Source organism: Danio rerio, chromosome 25 (assembly GCF_052040795.2).
Source record: "Danio rerio strain M-AB ecotype USA chromosome 25, GRCz13ab, whole genome shotgun sequence".
Classification (NCBI taxonomy): Eukaryota; Metazoa; Chordata; class Actinopteri; order Cypriniformes; family Danionidae; genus Danio; species Danio rerio.
The window spans coordinates 4078179-4102835 of record NC_141045.1 but is presented as its reverse complement, the minus strand read 5'-3'; the positions used below and the strand labels follow the sequence as shown (position 1 = coordinate 4102835).

The window sequence follows — 24657 nt, the reverse complement described above, 5'->3', positions numbered from 1 at the left end:
ATACATCTGAATCTGGCTTAAACACATTTACTACAAGGTCAGGAGATGTTTGAGGTCGACTCGAGTCTTTGCTATTTTTGCTGTGGATGGAAGAGCTTTTATTCTCCTGAGCTTCTCAAATATCAATCAATACAGATCAACAGAAGCTTTTAGTGAGCCGGTGGACTCCCATATACACCTCCGCGTCTGGGAGGAAGAAACATCCTCTGGTAACAGGCACATTTACATCTGAAATCTAAACATTGTAGATGAATTATTAGAAATAATGTGTTTAATTTTTGTTTTATATTAGTGCGGTCAAATGGTTTATCGTGATTTGTTGTATGCCCAATAAAAGTTCGTGTTTAAAAAATATGTTTGTGTCAAATTTATTATGTGTTATATATATTAGAAACTTTTTAATTTAAATGTATATAAGCTTGTATACATTATTAATATTTATTTTTTTAATTAAATAATTAAATTACATTTTATATTATTTATATTTATTATAAGCAAAAATCATAATAATATTTTTCTTTCTACGACATTAAACCATACATTTTTTAACTATAAAAGATTTCTGAGAAAATGTTTATTTAAATTAAACAATATGTTTCTTATTTATGTAATGTTTCTATGTTTCTCTTATTTAATTATTTAATAAAATATTTATATATTAATTTATACAAGTTTAAATTTAAATTAGAAGTATAAGTTGACTTGTTATTTATTACAAGTATAAATTTAAATACATATTTTCTCAAATATGTAAACAAACATATATACATAGACAATATGTTTCCCTGGATATCTGATTTATGTTTAGGTGTCTGAATAAAATAAAATTTTTGTTTTAATCTAAAAACTACTAAAGAGTTTTTGTGCCATTTTTAGAGGATATGATTAATTATGATTAATAACTTTGATTTTCTATCACAACCAATAAAAACACACTCAAAAAATTACTGTTTAATCAAACTACTTATAAAAAAGGAGCTGAAAGAACACAATACATGAGGTATTTTTTGACAAATTAATTGTTTTATGTTCAATCCACTTAAATTTGTGTAAAGTAAACCCAACTTAATTTCTTTAAGTCGTGCCAACACAAATAGATTGTGCATTCTTTACAGTGTAGTTGTTATTCTGACCATTTTGTGAATGAAAAAAAACCCCTCGAAATTACAGTATTTTTATTTGAAATGTGTATGAAAGGGTTCTTACATCATTATAAAATAAAACAACATTTTACTCAAACCCTTCCCTAATAATACTACAGTAAATCTGAGAGAACTCGCAAGCAGTATTCATGCTTTAGCTACCCCCAAATATTTAACCTATTTAAATACTGTATGTGTGTAATAATTATATATATTAGGTAAACACAAACATACATATTAAATGCGATTAATCTCAAATAATCGTTTGTCAGTACTGCTTTATTAAATATTAAACTAACTACTCGACGGAAAAGTAATGAGGGAAGGCGTCAGAAGTAGTTCCCTAGGCTAGCGTGTATCCTTGCGCATCACAGTGAGTAGAACGCAATAGGAAAGTAGCCCCGGTCAGTTTTCAGTCAGCTGTCAAACACACTACAGGAATTGCAGCGGGCACAAACACACACGACCATCAGTTTACACACTATATGACTCGTTTTTACTACGTTTCTGGATATTTCGCCGATTTAAATGCGTCTGGAGCTCAGGAGGAGGTAAAACCCGATTTATACGTCTTAAATCCATGTTAAATACTCAATTGAAGTGCATGAGGTGACACATTTATCAACTTAAATAAGTTTATCTTCTTATTTATAGAGTAAATAACCGTTAAACATACTTGTAAATGATTTCAAACGCGTAACGTTAACAAGGAGTTATTCAAGAAGAGGAGAAATAGAAACCAAAACGTTGAGGACAGTGAAAGTACCGACATTTCCAGCTCAGGATCAACTTGTGCTTTTGCTAAACTGTTTTTACGACACAACTCGATTATAAACTCCAACGAAATTAGGTTTATTTGATGTTTTATGGTGTTTTGGTGAGTGCTAAACTCAGGTCTCGTGATTGACAGTCATGCTAATCGGCTAACGCGTCACTTTGATTTATAAACTTTTCAAAGTTCACTTTTATGAAGGGTTTGTTAAAGACACGTATAATGTGTTTTAAAAGAAGCGGAAGTCGTAAATAGTGTGTGTATGTAACTGTTATAATTGTGTGCTGCTAAAAGTATGTGTTTTTATGCTGACTCAATGTGTGAAAAACAATATAAACTAAAAGTTCCCAAAATACTTTTCAAGTCACCCATTTTTGTTTTGTTTTGTCTTTTTATTGTTGACACAGTTATGTAATTTAAATAAATAATGTCTTTAGAAAAGAGAATGGATAAAGCACTTGCAGTGATAGTCATGCTTTTTTCAATTGGATTTCCCTGGAATCATATGACACTAAGTAGGGATGTGTCTTAATACATATTGAGTTCACTTCGCTGCCTGCTACGGATGCATTTTTGGGTATTATTTTACGTAAGGGATAGTTTACCCAGAAATTTTCTTTTCTTTTTATTTCTTCCTTTAGTAAGTTCATCCTAGATCAGACAGTAAATAACACAGTAAGTACAATATACATAATATTGATACATATAGATATATGAAACATGCCATAAAAACACGCACTGATACAATTTATTAAACAAGAAATTATCAGGAAGATGTAATTATATACGGGCTGACAACTGTGGCTCAGTGGTTAGCACTGTCCCCTCACAGCAAGAAGGTTGCTGGTTCGAGCTCCGTCTGGGTCAGTTAGCATTTCTGTGTGGAGTTTGCATGTTCTCCTCGTGTTGGCGTGGGTTATTTCCGGGTGCTCTAGTTCCCCCCACAGTCCAAACACATGCGATATTGGTGAATTGGATAAACTAAATTGTGTGAATGCAAGAGTGTATGCGTGTTTCCCAGTGCTGGGTTGGCCGAGAGAGATTAACGCGCTGCAATTTAAGAAAGCACATGCAATTACAAAAAACACCTGTAAATAAAGAAACGATCTTTTCAGTTTGACAGCACACGTGTTGCAAATTGAGCACAACAGTAACTGAAGAAACATGCAAGTTGTTTTTCGTTTATTTTAATATCCTGATTAAACGACATAACATCTATATCTTAGCAGGGTTGGACATGTTTTTTGGGTCGCCTTGAAACATTTCCATTGTGCTAGTTGGATATTTGCAAGTGTTGTGACCAATTTGCAGTGCGCTTCTTCAGTTGTTTGTGTTGCGACCAATTTGCAACACGTGTGCTGTCAAATTGATGAAGATCGTCTCTTTATTTGCTGGTGTTTATTTGTAATTGCATGTGCTTTCTTAAATTGCAGCGCGTTACGCTCTCTCGGCCACCGTAGGATCCGCTGTGTAAAACATATGCTGGATAAGTTGGTGGTTCATTCCACTGTGGTGACCCCTGAATAATTAATGGACTAACCCGAAAAGAAAATGAATGAATAATTTTACACTACATAATTATATAAATATTAAGGTAAAATATCACAAATATTTACACAAAGATTTACACATGAGATAGCATGAAAATAATAATAAATAGACAAACAATATGGAAAATAATTAAATATTTTTTTATTAAAAATATAAAAATAATAAAATATAAATATATATTTTTATTATTAAATTATTATATGTATTGTTAAAATATTATGTATTATTACATTTTATTAAATGTATTATTAAATTAATAATAATAATAATTATTATTATTATAATTGTATTATTAAACATATTCAATTATAATAATTTTTTGATAGGGCAAGTGAAAATCTTTTCCAATGAATATTCGAAAAAAATCCTTTTCATAATAGTCCTAAAAATGTCTCTTAAATTTAACATGGTGAAACCTGCATAAACCCTGCATAAAGCAAATCACAACCATAAATAAACACTTGTGAATCACTAAATGTACAGTGTGATGCTGTTTGACTATTGATATGTTTTTGGTCACGATGTGCATCTATTTTTCTAACTGCTTGCTCATTCAAGCATGCATATTCTGTTCAAATATGTGCTTTGGCATGCATTTATTAGTTCTGTCTGCAGGCTGCATGTATAACCGTTCCCCATTAAAAAAGTGAATGTTACTGTTGTTTCCTCTCAGACCGGTGCAGGATGATTCCTGTGGTTCCTGTGGAGTCCTGCACTCACGTCCTGGCAGAGTTTGACTGTCTGGACCCCCTGCTTTCTGCCCTGCGACTGGACTCCGGACGCATCAAAGTAAACCGCACATTTACCGCCACAGTTTACTGTTGTGATAAGTTTTTATGGCGATCGCTTTGGGTTATTCAAACTGACCTGAATCGCAGTTTGTGTTGTTTACCTTTCAGCGAGCGTTTCTCAGTTTCTGTTCTGTTTATTTGATTTCCTGCTGTAAGAAATATTCCACGAATGATTGAATCTGACAGACATAGTTGGGTCTTAACAGTTAAACAAAAAAAATCATAAGTCCAAGGCACTTGAAAAGTAATTATTAATATTCCTAAAACTAAGCAGATGGTTATTAATTTTAGAGAGAGAGCACAAAGCAAAACTGATACTTATATCCATTTTCTTTCAGAAAAAAAGTAAAATATGACCTGGACATGATCCTGTTGAATTTTAATTTAATTTAATTTAGCGAGACTCACTTTCCTATAATCTAATCTGATCTCATGTTCGGTCTCTGTCCCGCAGTGTACATGTCTGTCAGTGTCCAGAAAGTGGCTGGCTTTGGGCACATCTGCTGGAGGACTTCACCTCATCCAAAGAGACGGCTGGAAGCAGAAACTCATTCTCACACACAAAGTACGTACAGCTAACACATTTCACAGTTCTCTTTTCACACATTTACCAACTAAAATGATGCACAGGACTATCAGGAGGGCTCAAACACTGCCCTCCAGTGTTATCTAGTAGATATTAGTGTATTTGCATTTGTGGGTTTCATGTCAGCTCTATTGTGATGAATATAATCCTGAAAAATTGCTTCTCGAAAGAGGGGAAATGTTTATTTTTATTATATCTTGCATTTTTTATGTTTGTTATTGGTGGATCTAATTTGAGTGACAGGTTGCCCCACCCTCATGCCCCTAACACCAATCAGAGGAGAGATATTAATAAATAAACAATAACAATGCGCATAGATTAGTCGTTTAATCAATTATAAACACTGCAATGTTACGGTCTAAATGGCTAATTTTTGGTTCTTCCTGTGTTTTATTGGCACGGGTGTGCATTACAGCAGCATGCAGAGTACATTGTATCAGGATCAGCTTTCACTTACATCATGCTCTGCTTTGACACATGAAAAGTGTTTTTGCTAGGTTGCCAAGTAGAAGGAAAGCAATAAGTGTGCATGTTAATAAAAGAAAACAGGAGCACCAGATTGAGGGACTTGATTGTCTATGGATGCTTCTTAAATTATTCTTAAAGCAAGACACTTCAGGTGAATAGGGTAAAAAAAGGAACTCATGATGTTCTCTCAGAGGATCTACTAGAAAATGTTACAAAACATGGCATCCGTTAATAATCTATATTGAGGATATTGTTGCTCCATAAACTTTAAATTTTTTGATTTATGATTATTATATAAATATATAATATAAAATGTTATATATAAATATGAATCTCATAGTCACATTTACAGTGGATTATGCATTATTTTATTTTAGTTTAAAAAAAAATTCAAAATGCAAATAAGGCATCGTTTAATTAAATATGTGCTATTTTTCATGCAGTCAAAGTCAGAGATTTTTATAAAGGAGTGTTTGTGATATCTTTCAATCCCTTCTTAATTCAAAGAGAAAATCACAGTTATAGTAAAATAAAATGCTGTATATAATCAGGCAAATTATATATGAACATATCAGTATAAATACCTTCAGAATATAGATGTGAATAAAAAGATATGTAAATGCAATGCAGGTTTATGATGCTATTTAGAAGAAAGATATATGTGTTTGAATAGTGTATTTTGGATGTTTTTATTTTCATTAAAATGAATAAAAGAAAGAAAGTTGAATGGTATGAAAACCAAAAAGACCAAAAAATCTATATTGACAGGTGCATGAAAAAATAATTGCATGAAAAAAATACAAAAAGCAGGTGCATGAAAAAATAATTGCATTAAAAAACAAAATACAGGTGCATGAAAAATAGTTGCATAAAAATAAATGCAGGTGCATGAAAAAATAATGGTATGAACAAAATACAGAATACAGATGCATGAAAAAAATAATGATATTAACAAAATACAGATGCATGAAAAAATAATGATATGAACAAAATACAGAATACAGATGCATGAAAAAAATAATGGTATGAACAAAATACAGAATACAGGTGCATGAAAAAATTATGATATGAACAAAATACAGAATACAGATGCATGAAAAAAATAATGGTATGAACAAAATACAGAATACAGATGCATAAAATAAATAATGGTATGAACAAAATACAGAATACAGATGCATGAAAAAATAATGATATGAACAAAATACAGAATACAGATGCATGAAAAAAATAATGATATGAACAAAATACAGAATACAGGTGCATGAAAAAAATAATGATATAAACAAAATACAGATGCATGAAAAAATAATGGTATGAACAAAATGCAGAATACAGATGCATGAAAAAAATAATGGTATGAACAAAATACAGAATACAGATGCATGAAAAAATAATGGTATGAACAAAATGCAGAATACAGATGCATAAAATAAATAATGGTATGAACAAAATACAGAATACAGATGCATGAAAAAATAATGATATGAACAAAATACAGAATACAGATGCATGAAAAAATAATGATATGAACAAAATACAGAATACAGATGCATAAAATAAATAATGGTATGAACAAAATACAGAATACAGATGCATGAAAAAAATATGATATGAACAAAATACAGAATACAAATGCATGAAAAAAATAATGGTATGAACAAAATACAGAATACAGATGCATGAAAAAATAATGATATGAACAAAATACAGAATACAGGTGCATGAAAAAAATAATGATATGAACAAAATACAGAATACAGGTGCATGAAAAAAATAATGGTATGAACAAAATACAGAATACAGGTGCATGAAAAAAATAATGGTATGAACAAAATACAGAATACAGATGCATGAAAAAAATAATGGTATGAACAAAATACAGAATACAGATGCATGAAAAAATTATGATATGAACAAAATACAGAATACAGATGCATGAAAAAATAATGTTATGAACAAAATGCAGAATACAGATGCATGAAAAAATTACGATATGAACAAAATGCAGAATACAGATGCATGAAAAAATTATGATATGAACAAAATACAGAATACAGGTGCATGAAAAAATAATGGTATGAACAAAATACAGAATACTGGTGCATGAAAAAAATAATGGTATGAACAAAATACAGAATACAGATGCATGAAAAAAATAATGATATAAACAAAATACAGAATACAGATGCATGAAAAAATAATGTTATGAACAAAATGCAGAATACAGATGCATGAAAAAATTATGATATGAACAAAATACAGAATACAGATGCATGAAAAAATAATGTTATGAACAAAATGCAGAATACAGATGCATGAAAAAATTATGATATGAACAAAATACAGAATACAGATGCATGAAAAAAATATGATATGAACAAAATACAGAATACAGGTGCATGAAAAAAATAATGGTATGAACAAAATACAGAATACAGGTGCATGAAAAAATAATGATATGAACAAAATACAGAATACAGGTGCACGAAAAAATAATGATATGAACAAAATACAGAATACAGGTGCATGAAAAAAATAATGGTATGAACAAAATACAGAATACAGGTGCATGAAAAAAATAATGATATGAACAAAATACAGAATACAGATGCATGAAAAAATAATGTTATGAACAAAATGCAGAATACAGATGCATGAAAAAATTATGATATGAACAAAATACAGAATACAGATGCATGAAAAAAATAATGATATGAACAAAATACAGAATACAGATGCATGAAAAAATAATGTTATGAACAAAATGCAGAATACAGATGCATGAAAAAATTACGATATGAACAAAATGCAGAATACAGATGCATGAAAAAATAATGATATGAACAAAATACAGAATACAGGTGCATGAAAAAATAATGGTATGAACAAAATACAGAATACAGGTGCATGAAAAAAATAATGGTATGAACAAAATACAGAATACAGATGCATGAAAAAAATAATGATATAAACAAAATACAGATGCATGAAAAAATAATGATATGAACAAAATACAGAATACAGATGCATGAAAAAAATAATGGTATGAACAAAATACAGAATACAGATGCATGAAAAAATAATGGTATGAACAAAATACAGAATACAGGTGCATGAAAAAATAATGGTATGAACAAAATACAGAATACAGGTGCATGAAAAAATAATGGTATGAACAAAATACAGAATACAGATGCATGAAAAAAATAATTGTATGAACAAAATGCAGAATACAGATGCATGAAAAAATTATGATATGAACAAAATACAGAATACAGATGCATGAAAAAAATAATGGTATGAACAAAATACAGAATACAGATGCATGAAAAAATAATGATATGAACAAAATACAGATGCATGAAAAAATAATGATATGAACAAAATACAGAATACAGATGCATGAAAAAATTATGATATGAACAAAATACAGAATACAGATGCATGAAAAAAATTATGATATGAACAAAATACAGAATACAGGTGCATGAAAAAAATAATTGTATGAACAAAATGCAGAATACAGATGCATGAAAAAATTATGATATGAACAAAATACAGAATACAGATGCATGAAAAAAATAATGATATGAACAAAATACAGAATACAGATGCATGAAAAAATAATGATATGAACAAAATACAGAATACAGGTGCATGAAAAAAATAATGGTATGAACAAAATACAGAATACAGATGCATGAAAAAATAATGATATAAACAAAATACAGAATACAGGTGCATGAAAAAATAATGATATGAACAAAATACAGAATACAGATGCATAAAATAAATAATGGTATGAACAAAATACAGAATACAGATGCATGAAAAAATTATGATATGAACAAAATACAGAATACAGATGCATGAAAAAATTATGATATGAACAAAATACAGAATACAGATGCATGAAAAAAATAATGGTATGAACAAAATACAGAATACAGATGCATGAAAAAAATAATGATATAAACAAAATACAGAATACAGGTGCATGAAAAAAATAATGGTATGAACAAAATACAGAATACAGGTGCATGAAAAAATAATGATATGAACAAAATACAGAATACAGATGCATAAAATAAATAATGGTATGAACAAAATACAGAATACAGATGCATGAAAAAATTATGATATGAACAAAATACAGAATACAGATGCATAAAATAAATAATGGTATGAACAAAATACAGAATACAGATGCATAAAATAAATAATGGTATGAACAAAATACAGAATACAGATGCATGAAAAAAAAAATGACAGAGAGCATAAAAATGACAAAAACAAATTCATGTTATAAAAACATGAAAGTGTATACCCAGAGAACGCAAATTATAGAAGCAAACAAGTATTTATAGACCTCAGCTTACTTTATGCTAAAAGATATGAAGCTTTGCTATGGACAAATATGCAAAGACCAAACACTACTCAATGGATAAGACAGATGTTGTCAAGTCTGCCATTAGAAAAGATAACTTGCATACTAAAAGCTAAACAGCATGTATTCGAAAACGTGTGGAGTCCTTTCATCGGTTACATCAGAGATGTGGAATTAACAGAGGAAGAAGTTGATGAATAATTTTTGTGTGGACAATGCAGTTCCAGTCTCACAGATCTGTACTGATACACTTCAGTACACGTTTGTTGGACCTTGAACTCAGTATGACTATAATAGTCACATTTAAATGGATTTAACCAAAAAAGGAGGAGCATTTAGTTGTTTTTAAGTAGTTTTTAAAATATATACATATCCTTTTATTTTGTATACGGTGTAAATGCACACAGATCATTGTTGTAAAACAAATATATTTGCAAAGTGTCGATGAAAATAAAAAAAATATGGCAAAAACAATAAAAAGTGTAAACTAAAATCCCTTGTTTGTTTTTTTTTTCATCTTTTCCAGGAAGGCTCCATCACGCAGGTCTCCTGCTGCCCTCATGATGAGGACTTCATCGCTGTGGCCACCAGGTATTCCTCTTAATCCTTCATGTACATGTTCTCCAGGAGTCTGTGTTCTCCAGTCTGGACTCTTCTGTTGTGTGTTTTCCTTAGTCAGGGTTTGGTGGTGGTGTGGGAGCTTCATCTGGAGCGCCGTGGACGTCCGGAACGCGCCTCTGTGTCTTGGGAGCACCGTGGAGTGACCGTAACATCCCTGTGCTGGGACACCGTGGCCCTCCGGGTGTTTGCTGGAGATATGGGTGGGAAGGTGTCCTGCGTCCGGGCTGGGTCATCTAAACTCGGCAAGGTACAAAAAGTCATGTAGATGATACAATTACAAACTTGGGGTTGTTGGATTATTCAATGTTTTTTTTTTGTACAATATATTTATTACTTTTTGTCAATTTGCATATCACAACAGATTACACAATTACAGAATAATAATCATGAAGGCACAGCAAACTTTTCACCCCCCATTCTCCCTCCCAACAACCCATTCCCCTAAAAAAAGAAAAAAAATAATTAAATAAAAATAAATAAACAAACAAATAAATAAATTTAATAATAATAAAAAAATAATAAAAAAGGGAATTTGTTTAAATCAGGTAGAGAGTGTTTCCTGAGTCTGTTTAGACCATGAGACTTCCCATATTCCTAAGCTTGTTCTTGTTGTAGCAGACTGTCAACATTTACATTGTACTTTAGGAAGTTATTAAAAGGTCTCCAGATATCTTCAAGCACATTTAGTTTCTTTTTGACAATGTATGTGATCTTTTCCATTGACATATGATTCAATGTTTTTTAAAATGAAGTCTTTCTACTCACTAAGGATGTATTTATTTGTGCTGTTTAAGAAAACTTATACTAGATTAACAGGAAATGGGATCATGCAATCTAACCCTGTGAACTGTTATTATTATAATAATAATAATAATAATAATTATTATTATTATTATTATTATATTTGATTATCTTCAGAAGTCACTGTATTGCTTTATTTATTCTTTTTTGTTTTTTCTCTGTGATCTTTATCTTACTGGTCGTTATTAGTATAATTAATTTTATTTATTTTTTATATGCAACTTTGTCTTATACAGTTGAAGTCAGAATTATTAGCAACCCTGAATTATTCGGCCCCCTGTTTATTTTTTTCCCCCAATTTCTGTTTAACCCCTTCAGACCCTGCATCCATTACAATGGACATCAAATACATAATATTTAATAATAATACATATAATTTAATAAAAAAAAAATATATATATATATATATATATATATATATATATTTTTTTTTTTTTCATTTATATTGCAGCATAATGACATCATCGGATTAATATTTATTTTTCCATGTGAGCAAAATGACATTAAAATTCGTAGTAAACGGTTTGTTAAATATGATACGCAATAACTTTACACCTTGTTGTGGGCTGCATGTTTGGCCCTTTCATGTGTCAAGAGCAATTGATTTAGTTTTACTGTTATAGCCATTTTTCCTTATTATAGAATACCTGGATGTTTACAAAAGTGTTTTGACATTGGTAAAGGCGTCTGCAACTTTTTTGAAGCATCAAATCACCGCCATATTAACTGTCAAAACATGTTCATGACTGCATAAATGGATCATTGCTTTTTAAAAAAAAGTCACATGTTGTGTCTATTATCATACTCAAATTGGACTAAAGCGATCTAAAAAGTTCATATCAATAAGTTTTCTCTTTGCACCAGCAGGTGGCAGTCTTTGTTCTTTCATTTGTTCTTTCGGGGGTGCAGATTGCATACGTTTTATTAATATATATATGTATATATGTAACTTTATATATATATATATATATATGGTTAAAATATCTACTATTTTCCCAAGTGTATATAACTACTACTTAATATCAGAATTTGGTACATAGTTTCAGTATTTTCTTTGCTTGAACTGACCCGATCTAATCCTGTATATATGAAATGAGCCTGCTCCTGACCAGGTTTGAGCTTCCAGAGCTGTTGCTATAATAACAACTCTCAGATCAGTTTTGAACAACAAAACGATCCTGTATCATGTCAAATCGTACTAAATCCAGCTAACTGAGTAATCCACGTACGAAGAACGGACCACTGCTCACCATTTCTGCTTGTTGTTAAAACTGACAGCTGCAGGGGGCGTGTTTCAGTATGTTAGCCCCGTCCAATACCTCAGAAAGACCTTATCTGAGAATTAAACTGAAAACAAACAGGAAGTGCATTTTCAGATTTCAATTTTAGATTGCAGCGGCAAATGTTTTTTTCTCTTAATGACATGCACAGAAGAATTGTTAACCACAAAACTAGTGATGTGAGCTAGCTAAATCTGTATGCTTTGTTTTGGTTTCATTTGTGCTTCAAGACAATTTATTTCTGTGATGAAGAGCTGAATTTTCAGCATCATTACCTCAGTCTTGTACTAATGTGCTGATTCTCCTTTTTAAGAATAGCCATCTCTTTCTCTCTCTGTCCTTTTTTACTTCTAATCAGGGCTCAGCGTTTGTGATCTTCCCAGTTCAGACCGTCACCACAGTGGATTCCCGCGTGGTTCAGCTTGGATACACTGATGGACACCTGGTGATCTCGTCCCTCAGCCGCTGCTACCTGTGTGACACAGAGAGGTGTGTGTGTGTGTGTGTGTGTATGTGTGCGTGTGTGCGTGTGTGTGTGCGTGCGTGCGTGTGTGCGTGCGTGTGTGCGTGCGTGTGTGCGTGCGTGTGTGCGTGCGTGCGTGCGTGCGTGCGTGCGTGTGTGCGTGCGTGCGTTCGTTCGTGCATGCGTGCACAGGAGACTTCCCACATTCAGGTGCATTTACAAATATTGCCAAAGCATTGCATATTCATAAATGATATATTTGTAAAGTGATTATATAGTACACACAAACACAAAAACACAATAAGAATTTTGATAAATACATGTACAAATAAGAAAAAAGACCAGTGTGATTAATAAAAGGAGAAATTCAATACATGTACATTCATGCAGATGGTTTTTTAATAATGTTTCTGACTGGTTTGTCTCTTTCTCTCTATTTGTGTATATATATATATATATATATATATATATATATATATATATATATATATATATATATACAGTTGAAGTCATGATACAGTTTATTAGCCCCCCAAAATTTTTAGCCCCTTGTTTATTTATATTTTTCCCAATTTCTGTTGAACAGAGAGATTTTTTCAACACATTTCTATACATAGTAGTTTTAATAACTCATCTCTAATAACTGATTTATTTTATCTTTGCCATGCTGACAGTAAATAATATTTGACTAGATATTCTTCAAGATATTAGTATTCAGCTTAAAGTGACATTTAAAGGCTTAACTAGGTTAATTAGGCGAATAATAAAATCATAGCGGGGCGACTTCGACTGAATATATTCAACTCAATTAAAAAACTGCTTTATTGGCATGACAATAGTGCTAAAGCTTGAAGTGGACAATTCTAAAAATATAATAGCAATAAAAGAAAATATCAAAGCAATTAAACCTTGAATAAACAATATAACAAATAAGAACATATGAACATTTCAAACCACAGCGTTTACTATATAAACACACACACACACACACACACACACACACACACACTCAATAAAATTAAATATACTTTATTAGCATGACAGGGGTGGAGATAAGTATTGAACATGTCAGCATTTTATTCAGAAAACATAGTTTTAAAGGTTCATAGTGTACTTAGCAGGGTAAAAACAAAAAAGACAATATAAAAAGTAGTGTTAATAACAATATTGATTGCAACAATTATAACACCAATTGGTCACACTTTATTTTGATGGTCTGTTTGTTGAATTTAATTTACATTGCATCTACATGCCAAATAATTCTCATTAGATTATAAGTAGACTGTTAGGGTAAGTGCAAGTTGACATTGCAAAGTTTCTTATAGTCAGTTAAATGTCTATTGAAGGAGCTGATATTAAGCACTACTAATACTCAAATAGACCATTAAAATAAAGTGTTACCCAACAATAATAATCATAATTACGATAATAATATATAATAAAATAAACACTCTCTCTTTCTCTGTCAGGGAGAAGTTCTGGCGTGTGGGTAATAAGGAGCGGGACGGAGAGTTCGGGGCATGTTTCCTCACTCAGGGTCTGGCAGGTCAGCGTGGTCAGCTGGTCGGTTGTCCTGCTCCTCTGCTGTTCTGTGCTCGTCCCGGATCCCGCATATGGGAGGCCAGTTTCAGCGGAGAGGTCCTGAGCACACACCAGTTCAAACAGCTGCTGGCCGTCCCGCCGCTGCCACTTGTCTCTTGCAAGTGTGTGTTTGTGTGTTTAACACTCAGCCACAAACCTCTTCTAGTGTTTGTTAGTTAAAGGGAGAGTTCACCTAAAATTGAACATGTACTCACTATTTACTCACAAGTATGCATGGGATGATAACCGGCTTCAAGGTTCACAGCGGTTTGGAAAGTCAAGTTTTATTTTTTAAAATAGTCTTTTGATTGTTTTTAGCATAAGGAAATAAACAGAATAAAAAAAGAGACCGAAAAAAGGTGTACAAAGGGAGTTTCAAAATAAACAAATAGTCGGACACAACATAATACAATATCATCCAGAAAGCGTAAGAGAAATAAATAGAATTAAATGTAAAACAGTTTACAGAGAAACGTGTAGGCTCCGCAACTCGACATATGCCAAACCAATCCCACCTTTAAAGATTTACAACTGATATAAAACATAATTGGGTTCCAGATTTAAAAAAAAAATATGTTTAGTTTGTTTGCCATCCCATATCTCATTTCTTCCATGGGCAACACATAACTTAAGCTCCTAATCCAGGTTTCAAAGACAGGCACGTAATCTGACTTCCAATTTTGTAAAATTATTTTCTTTGCTAATGTCATGGGAAAGTCAAGTTTTAAAAGGTACTAAATTTTTTTGTTATATCATTTCTGTGGTATATGATAGTTTTTTGTTTGATTTTTACATGTGATTTAAAAGACTTTATTTATTTACTGAGGGCAACAGTATAGCTTGTTTTAATTATTATATAGTTTATTTCCCAAAAAAGTAGTTATTTTTCTCCCCTGATATTTTAAAAACAAATTATTTTTAGAGTAGCCATCACAATAGCGTGAAAGTGTGATAGTTTTATCCCATACCATCAGAATCTTTATTTCTTATTTTAAACACTAAATTCAGTTCAAAGTATTTCTATAACGTTTTTACAATTTAGATTGTGTCAAAGCTGTTTAGTGTAGAAGTTTTAGTAAATTGAACCTGCTTCAGTCCAGTTTTTACAGATGAAGTTCAGTTCAGTGTAATATGAAGGTCTTTTGTCAGGTAGTGTATTTTAGTCAAGGGTTACAGGTTTCTGACATTTTTTTCGAATATCTTCTTCTATGTTTAAAAGAGGAAATAATCAAGTTAAGGCTGAGTAAACGATGGCAGCATTTTCTCTTTTGGGTGAACTGTCCCTTTGAGCTCTCAGTTTTTTAGTTTTTTTTTATCTGCTTGATTTTTGTGTATTTTTCCACAGGAATGAGCCACATTTCAATCCCACACAGACAAATCCACAGTCTCTGGCTTTCCCAAGACTCCTTCAGTTTGGGTAAACACTGTTTTTACTCTAGTAACACAAAACCTTAAAGTAAAGCTGAAGATAAAGGTTCAGAAAGGGTTTTGAGGTAAAAATTTAACTTGTAGCTTTCAACATTAACCCAAATTGTGTGTGTGTGTGTGTGTGTGTGTGTGTGTGTTTTTTTTTTTCCTTCTTTCTTTCTTTCTTTCTTTCTTTCTTTCTTTTCTTTCTTTCTTTCTTTCTTTCTTTCTTTACTTCTTTCTTTCTTTCTTTACTTCTTTCTTTCTTTCTTTCTTTCTTTACTTCTTTCTTTCTTTCTTTCTTTACTTTTTTCTTTACTTCTTTCTTTCTTTCTTTACTTCTTTCTTTACTTCTTTCTTTCTTTCTTTCTTTCTTTCTTTCTTTCTTTCTTTCTTTACTTCTTTCTTTCTTTCTTTCTTTACTTTTTTCTTTACTTCTTTCTTTCTTTCTTTACTTCTTTCTTTACTTCTTTCTTTCTTTCTTTCTTTTTTTTCTTTCTTTCTTTCTTTCTTTCTTTCTTAGTGATCAAAATCTGCTCACCTGGACGGATTCGGCCATCTACATCTTCACTCCACACAGTGGTCAGGTTTTGCTCTGGACAGAGGTCAAAGGTGAGAGGTCACGAGTAGTGATCAACCTATAAGAAGTGTTCATAAATATGAAATTGCACAAACATGTATGTATAGTAACATTTTTCAAACGTTTATATGCTGTGTATTAATATGTAATAATCCATATATAAATGTGTAACTTTATTATTTCAATAATCTATTATTAAATACTGCAACTTATAATATTTAAAAAAGGATGCTGTAATAATAATACTAATAATAAAAATAATCCTATTATTTTAGGAAATCTATCAAATTTTAGATTTTTATAATAAAATATTGGATTTTTATCTATAAACATTATTAAATAATAATTCATTATAATTTATTATTATGCTAAAATTTAAAAGAATATTTTTTATACAATTTTAAATAAGTTATAGTATTTATTAAAAAATACAACAATAAACTAATAATATACATATTTTTAAATACTGTATGGCCTGTATGATGTTATTAGTTCATGGATCGTTGTCTGCCTTTTAAAACCACTTTGTTTAAAATTAGCAACTATATAATTAATTAATTAAATCATCTTAATTAGATGAAAAACGTAAATGTAGAATATTTTTATTTGTGTAATATATACTCTATAAGCTTAATTTTATACATCTTAAAAAGTGTGATGTATAATCTCCTCATCATACACTTAATATCACCTATATGCTGTATAACTACAGGTTAACTATGCTTATATATAATAACTGTTTAAAGCTATTAGTTAATAGTTCATTAGTTAAAGTAATTAGCGAATAAATAAGTTAAGGTAACTAATAACCTTAACTTTTCCAGTTTTGACTGTAATAAAACAATGTGCACCTTTTGTAAAGCTGCTTAGAAATAATAATTTTTGTGAAAAGCGCTATACTGATATAAAAATCAGTTCAAGGCACTCGATAAATGTGGAAAATTAAAGAAGCCTTTTTTCATATGGCTAAACCTGATACCTGAATAAAGGCTTTTTACATTTTTTTAAAAGCCTTAGACTGATTTTTGTTGTTGTTTTGATGAATCTTTTACCCAAAGAGCATACAGATATATTTGAATTAAATTGAATTGAATTGAATTGAATTGGGGCAGCACGGTGGCTCAGTGGTTAGCAATGTTACCTCCCAGCAAGAAGGTCCCTGGTTCGAGTCCCGGCTGAGCCAGTTGGCATTTCTGTGTGGAGTTTGCATGTTCCCCCTGTGTTAGCGTGGGTTTTCTCTGGGTGATCCGGTTTCACCTACAGTCCAAACACATGCACTATAGGGGAATTCAGTATGAGTAGTGTGTGTGTGTGTGTGTGTGTGTGTGTGTGTGTGTGTGTGTGTGTGTGTGTGTGTGTGTGTGTGTGTGTGTGTGTGTGTGTGTGTGTGTGTGTGTGTGTGTGTGTGTGTGAATGAGAGTGTCTGGATGTTTCCCAGTACTGGGTTGCAGCTGGAAGGGCATCCGCTGTGTAAAACATATGCTGGAATAGTTGGCGGTTCATTCCGCTGTGGCGACCTCTAAAATAGAGAAGCCGAAGGAAAATGATTAAATGAATTGAATCTTTTCTCCTCTTCTCTCTGCAGATGTGTTGGAGATCTCAGTTTTCCGTAATGACCTGTTTTGTCTACACGGGGATGGACATTTGTCTCACATGTCGCTGGTGTCGCCGGACCGCTGTGTGGAGCGACTGATGAAAAGGGAGAACTGGACCATAGCCGCCACTGTCTGCTGCATGTTTCAGCATGCTATTACTACATCCAAAGTACACATGCAAACAAAACACATTTAAAACACAAAATGCAAACTGTTAAATGGTGCGGTATTGACCTAGTGGTTGAACTAGGTATTGCAATCCAAATTCAAAACGTCAGAGAGGGTATTGGCTTTCTATCTGACACCTCCTCTGACAATGCGAAGCAAGTGTAGGTTGCCAGATTGTGATGTGAGCATGCCTTAAGATTGACAGCAAGTATTTACATTTGTAATATTTATATTATCACCTAATTGAAGACCACCTGGTGGATTTTTATAACTATAAAACCGCATCTCATTTCGAAGGCTGCTACTATCGTCACATTTTTGGCCACATCCACATACATTGATTTGGCCTTCAAGACTGAAATGAAACGCCCTGTTTTCTGCCAATAGAATCCGGGGTGCTTAAATCTAATTGGTTAAAATGGCAGTGGGCTGGTTATAAAGATCAAAACACACAGACATTCAATGTAGTATTGTTTTTCAAATAAGGTATGTTGACTTATCATGTTTCTTAAATATCTGCATGCATATTATGGTATTTTTAAGCTTTAAAAGACTCAAAAACTTATATACAGCACCTTTAACTTCCTATTAGCACTAGACATTACATTTTACACTGGATTTTATTATATTCTCTCACACTCTCTCTTTCACTCTCCTCATCAGGCCAGGAAGTCCCTATCCATTGATCGACTTGAACACCTCAAAGCTCAGCTAAACTCCACCTCCCAGCAGCAGCTGATTGGTCAGCTGGAGGAAGTGATCAGCAAACTGGAGCCTCTGGATTCCGCCTGCAGCAGCCGCAGAAGCAGCATCTCCTCGCATGTGAGTGCAAAAACACAAATATACAGTATTGTGTAAATAAAAAAAAAGGTTGGGCCCTCATTAAATTAAACTGTTTTAGCCAGCGGAAAGAGCGGAGTTAAGTTTTTATTTTTTCGATATTCCTGACACATTCAGTGATAGACGGCAATAACTCGCACAACTCTTACCCTAAACAGATCTAAACTGTGTTTCTTAGAAAAATACAAAGCAGGTCATGTTTCCCAGCTATCTTTTTCCTTTTTTTCCGCTCTATTATGAGCACTGCTCTGTTTAAGCCCTCGCAATAGTAGGCATACTAATAGCAATCATATTTCCATCTGTTTCAAGATACGAATATTTGGAAGTACATATCTACAGAACAAAACCGAGATGTGATCACAAACTGAGCACTTACGAGCAATATACTTCACCCGCAGCTGTTTTTCAGTCATTCATATCCCTCATGTCCATGTCAGAGCTACAATTCTCCTATGTTTTCGTCCTTCTTTTAGTGATTTAGACATTGATGACGATGTTGCAGTGGGTTTGATCTTTTTGCTATTTACACTTTGATTTGCATTTCAATTTATTAATTTTTTTCACTTAACTGCAAATTAGAATAGAAACGGTATAAAAAGCACCCAAACATACTGACAGTTATCGGTACTGTACATTGTTATGTGTCAATGATGCTAATATTCAGCAAAAATCCTTCAATTTCCCCTTCCTGGCGGTTCTTTCTATGAATGAATGATGTAGAAGCTCTGTCCATGCGTGTGTCCTCGTTGGTAGTAGCGCTAGATTTCATTGCACAACAATTAATCTATCAGGCTTTTTGGCTAAAAAGAGAAATCACGGTTTAATTGTTATTATTAGATTGTTTTTCACGTCTCCTATGAGGCGACTAGGCTAACCTTGCTTCATTTTTGATTCAATTATTTTCAAATCGTTGTGTATTATGTTGTAAATATACCCCTGTAATGCATACTGCAGTCCTTTTTTTGTCTAGCTTTTTCGGATATTTCTCCCGTTCACCAAAAATGACTAATTATCATGACACTGACACTGGTGCATACATATTGTAATAGACATGCCAGGCAAGAAAGCTTGACAGGTGTAACAACAGTAACCAATGAGGGCGGGGCTTAGCGAAGGGAAAATCATCTATCAGTCTAAACCTGAATAGTGAAAGTGAAATCATATTTAGAGAGAAAAAACAGCTGATAAACATTGATATTAATGAACTGGCCTACACAGAGTCCAGACCTGAATATTATTGAGGCACCATGGGATTACCTGTAAAATAAAATATTATAGAGGCACCATGGGGTTACAAATAAAATAAATAAACTTTAAAATAAGTTCTTGCTTAGATTTAGCTCGTTTTCTTTTTTCTTTTTCTCTCTAGGTGACTCTCACACTGCCTATAATATTGCCTATACACACTATATAATGTTCAGGTCTAGACTCTGTGGAGGCCCTTTCATGACTACCTTTGTTTCATCAGCTGTTTACAAATATGATTTCATTACGTTAGCAGTGTGTTTGGGATCATTATCATGTTGAATAACAAAACTATTACAAATTAGGTGCTTTTCAGAGGTGTAAAGAGTACCTGAAAACCATACTTGAGTAAAAGTACAGATACCTTACTGTAAAAATGACTCCATTACAAGTTACAAGTCACCAATTCCAAAAAGACTTGAGTAAAAGTATTAAAGTATCCGATTTTTAAAGAACTTAAATTGAATGTAGGCTCAAAGAACACCAAGAAAAGTTTTATTTGCTAATATAGAAATTAAATTGAACACCTCAATGTTTCAAAATGGCAGAACAAAATAGATGATAAAAAAATAGAACAAAAAGTCTCAAACTCAAATCTTCAAAATGGCTCAAACAATTAGAAAAAAAAGAGGTAGTAAAAAACAGAGCTGACTTTCACGTGATTCACCTCACCGTCTCAAAGGGGGGCAATACTTTTATTTTGAGTAGTTTTTCAATTGATTAAGATGTTTTCTCTGTATTAATATTAAACAATTAAACAAAGAGGATCAGTGTTATTTTGCAACTTAGTAAACTACATATAAATTAAATGTAAAATACATCACAAACTCACAGCTAAATGCACCTGATGTAAAATGTATAATATCAGTAAAACATTTATTCACGTTGCACAAAAAAAACAAGCTAAAACATAGTCATGTCATGTCACAGTGCTTTTTGCCATAACAGTAACTGTTTTAAATTCACTTAATTCACAATAAAGTAACATTAAATAGACTCTTACTTCAAAGTGTTTTCTCAAACTTAAATTACGATAAATACTTAAAAGCACTTATTTTCGTGGCGAACAAAGTAGACATTGGATCCTGTAAGAGCCATTCTGCATATCGGCAAATGAAAACATTTCTTTCAGATAAGGCCATGGATGGTCATCAGTGCCGACTTGTCTCGCACAATCACAATGTAACGAGTAACTATAAGCGTCCGTTCAAATGTAGTGGAGTAAAGACTACATGTATTCAATCAAAAATGTAGTCAAGTAGAGAGTAAAAGTTGCATATATTTTTAATACTCAGTACAAGTACAAAGTAGCCAAAAAAAATACTCAAGTAAAGTAAGTAAGTCCATTTACTTAAGTACTTTACACCACTGGTGCTTTGTAGGTAGAAATCACACAACGAATTAAAACCTGTCTGTGCTTTTCAGCATATACAATCTCATTATTTCGGGCAATATTAACAACGGCTCTATCAGAAAGGCAGATCTAACCAAGAAAGCAACTCCAATATTTTTCACTCATTCTTCCATCTCTCTCTAGCTCTTCTTTTTTTTTTTTACATATGTCTTAAACAATTAGACCCAAAAAATCCAACTAGAATCTGTACTTTCTGGTTGTTTTTAATAAATAGAATGAAAAGTAATGTATAATGCCATTTATACCCTCATTAAAACAACTAATATTACTGTGGGCCTTTTGCACTGTTCTGTGTATATCTTTTCAAAGTGCTAACTGACTCTCTCTACTCTGCACAGGAGAGCTTTAATGTTCTGGACTGCGGCATCTACCGCGTGATCAGCCGAAGAGGCAGCCAATCAGACGATGACGCCAGCTCTCTCGCCAACCAATCAATGCTCGAGGAGGAGCGGTTGAAGGAGTTCAGCTTCACCGAGGAGGAGCAGGTGGATAACGGTGAGACTGAGAGAGACTTACAAACTAAAGGGGAAGTAGAAGAGTTCGGCTCTCTCAGTCTTGAGTTTTATACAGGAAGTACTTGATTTATATTTCACTAGTGAACAGAAAGGGATTTTTTAATTAACGAGGGCATAAAACTGCACAGAACTTGTAACGCGTGTTAAAATGTGAACATTTCTCTTAGTTGATTCAGTTATCCAGATTTAATCACAATATTAAAGGAACACTCCACCTTTTTATGAAAAAAAAAGTTTCAAAGTCTCCATGGATTCAAGGTGCCCTCTGAAACCACTGGATCTCCTGAATTGTGCAATATCACTCCGCCTGGTGAAGGGACAGTACAGCAACAGCATTTCTTGACTATTACGCCAGAATGAGGGTATATTTCCTAAAAATATTGGCCAAGAAAATAGTCATTTTTCATTTTCCGTCAGTTTTATTACATGATTTAACTACAGAAGACTCGAGCTTTAAAAGGGACAATTATCAAGACTCATTTATTCATTCATTTTTATTCAACTTAGTCCCTTATTTATCAGGGGTTGCCACAGCGGAATGAACCGCCAGCTATTCCAGCATATGTTTACTCAGGGGATGGCCTATCAGCCTAACCCAATACTGGGAAACACCCATACACTCTCGCATTCTCTCACACACACACACACACACACACACACACACACACACACACACACACACACACACACACACACACACTCACACACTCACACGCGTGTTTGTTTTTGTGAAAAGTGGGGACATTACATAGGTTTCCATTCATTTTTTTACTGTCCAATCTGTATATTATATTGCCCTCAACCAACCCCTAAACCCAACCATCACAGGAGACTGTGTGCAGCTTTACTCTCTGTTTAAACTCATTCTCTAGGATTTATTAGCATTTTGAGAAATGAGGACGTCACCAATGTCCTCATATTTCACCTCCTTTTTGTAATACCTGTGTCACACCCATGTCATTATACAGATTTGTGTCCTGATATGTCACAAAAACACGTACACACACACACACACACACTCATACACTATGGCCAGTTTAGTTTTTCCAGTTCACCAATAGCACCTATAGTGTTTGTGTGGTGAAAATCAGAGCACCCGGAGGAAACCCATACCAACACGGGCATCAACTGCTGACTGACCCAGCCGGGACTCGAACCAGCCACCTTCTTACTGTGAGGCAACAGTGCTAACCACCGTGCCCATTATGAAAACTTTTCTTTGAAAATTTTAAACAAAATGCTAATGGTCTAATCCGATTCAAGTCATTATGCTAAGCTAAGCTAAAAGAACAAGAAATCGGCTGAAAGTATTAAAAATGGTTCAAGTCAACTGTATAACTTTAAAAAAAAAAAGGTGAAGCGTTCCTTTAAAGAACATAATAATGGATTTCTTATTTTACCTTATTTTTATTTTGGATTTTATTTAATATAGGATTTGCAACATTAGTCATAAAGAAGCAGGGCATATATTTTGATAGGCTTATTTTTACCTTACAAATAACGTGCACAAATAAATTCCATTTATTGAAGCAAACTGCAATCAGAAAGAAATCAGTATTATTTCATATTTAATAAAGTTTTAATGCTCATCATCATGTGGACCGATGAGATTTTACTTTGTGCGGAGCTTTCAACCAAAATAAAAACCAAGTGACAGATATTGGGAACACTTTAAAATAATAATTTAGTTAATGTTAATTCATGTATTTACCATCATGAACTGATAATGAACAATATTTATGCAGCATTCATTAATCAAACAATTACGAATGCACATTTAAAATGCTTGTTAACATCAACTAATGCACAGTAAATGAGTTGACATGAACTAATAATGAAGGACTTCATTTTCATTTACTTGCTTTAACAATGCTGAATAAATACTGCAATATATGTATTGTTCATAGTTTGTTATTGCTAATAAATACATCAACTAACATTAATAGATCGTTATTTTGTTCCCAGATATTGCTGTTCGTTAATGCCTGATTATAACTCACAATATCCTTTAGGGCTTTTGAATGATGTGTTTTAAGTGGTTTTACAGCAGTATTTGTTTGTGAGTGAGTGTGTTGTGTCAAATATTGTGCAATAAAATACCTTCAAAACATGAGCGAGCAGCAGTTTAATCATTTCTCTGCTTTATCCGGTTTTGTCATTCATCTTTTATCATGCAACATTCTGTGCTTTTCTCTGCGTCTTTTCTGTATTTTCATCTCTGTTTCTGCTCTCCTGAAGACTCTGCGTCTGTGCGTGGAGAGGGCGACCGGTCTGACCTCGGCTTGCAGTTTCTACCATTGCCTTTCCGCTCAAAACCTCCACGAGTCGCCCTGCAGGCTGTTCGAGACAGGTACACACACATACACGCAAACACACAGAGAGAGAGAGAGACATACAGTTGAAGTCAGAATTATTAGCCCCCCTTTGTTTAACAGATTTAGGAAACT

At 32.8% G+C, this 24657-nt stretch overlaps 1 protein-coding gene across 2 annotated transcripts in view; it reads left to right on the top strand.

Annotated features, from left to right (window-relative positions):
* Positions 1-1549: 1549 nt before the first annotated feature.
* Positions 1550-24657, top strand: part of hps5 (HPS5 biogenesis of lysosomal organelles complex 2 subunit 2) — a 44187-nt gene continuing 21079 nt past the window's right edge. For both annotated transcript variants that reach the window (XR_015525499.1, NM_001089539.3), the window contains 13 exon segments: positions 1550-1693; positions 4139-4254; positions 4711-4821; positions 10227-10291; positions 10376-10568; positions 12761-12891; positions 14335-14568; positions 15792-15863; positions 16377-16465; positions 18019-18197; positions 18860-19018; positions 22034-22190; positions 24449-24560. Coding sequence is in view for 1 of the 2 variants with exons in the window: in NM_001089539.3 (NP_001083008.3) it covers positions 4150-4254; positions 4711-4821; positions 10227-10291; positions 10376-10568; positions 12761-12891; positions 14335-14568; positions 15792-15863; positions 16377-16465; positions 18019-18197; positions 18860-19018; positions 22034-22190; positions 24449-24560 (1607 nt within the window). In the remaining variant the exon portion in view is untranslated.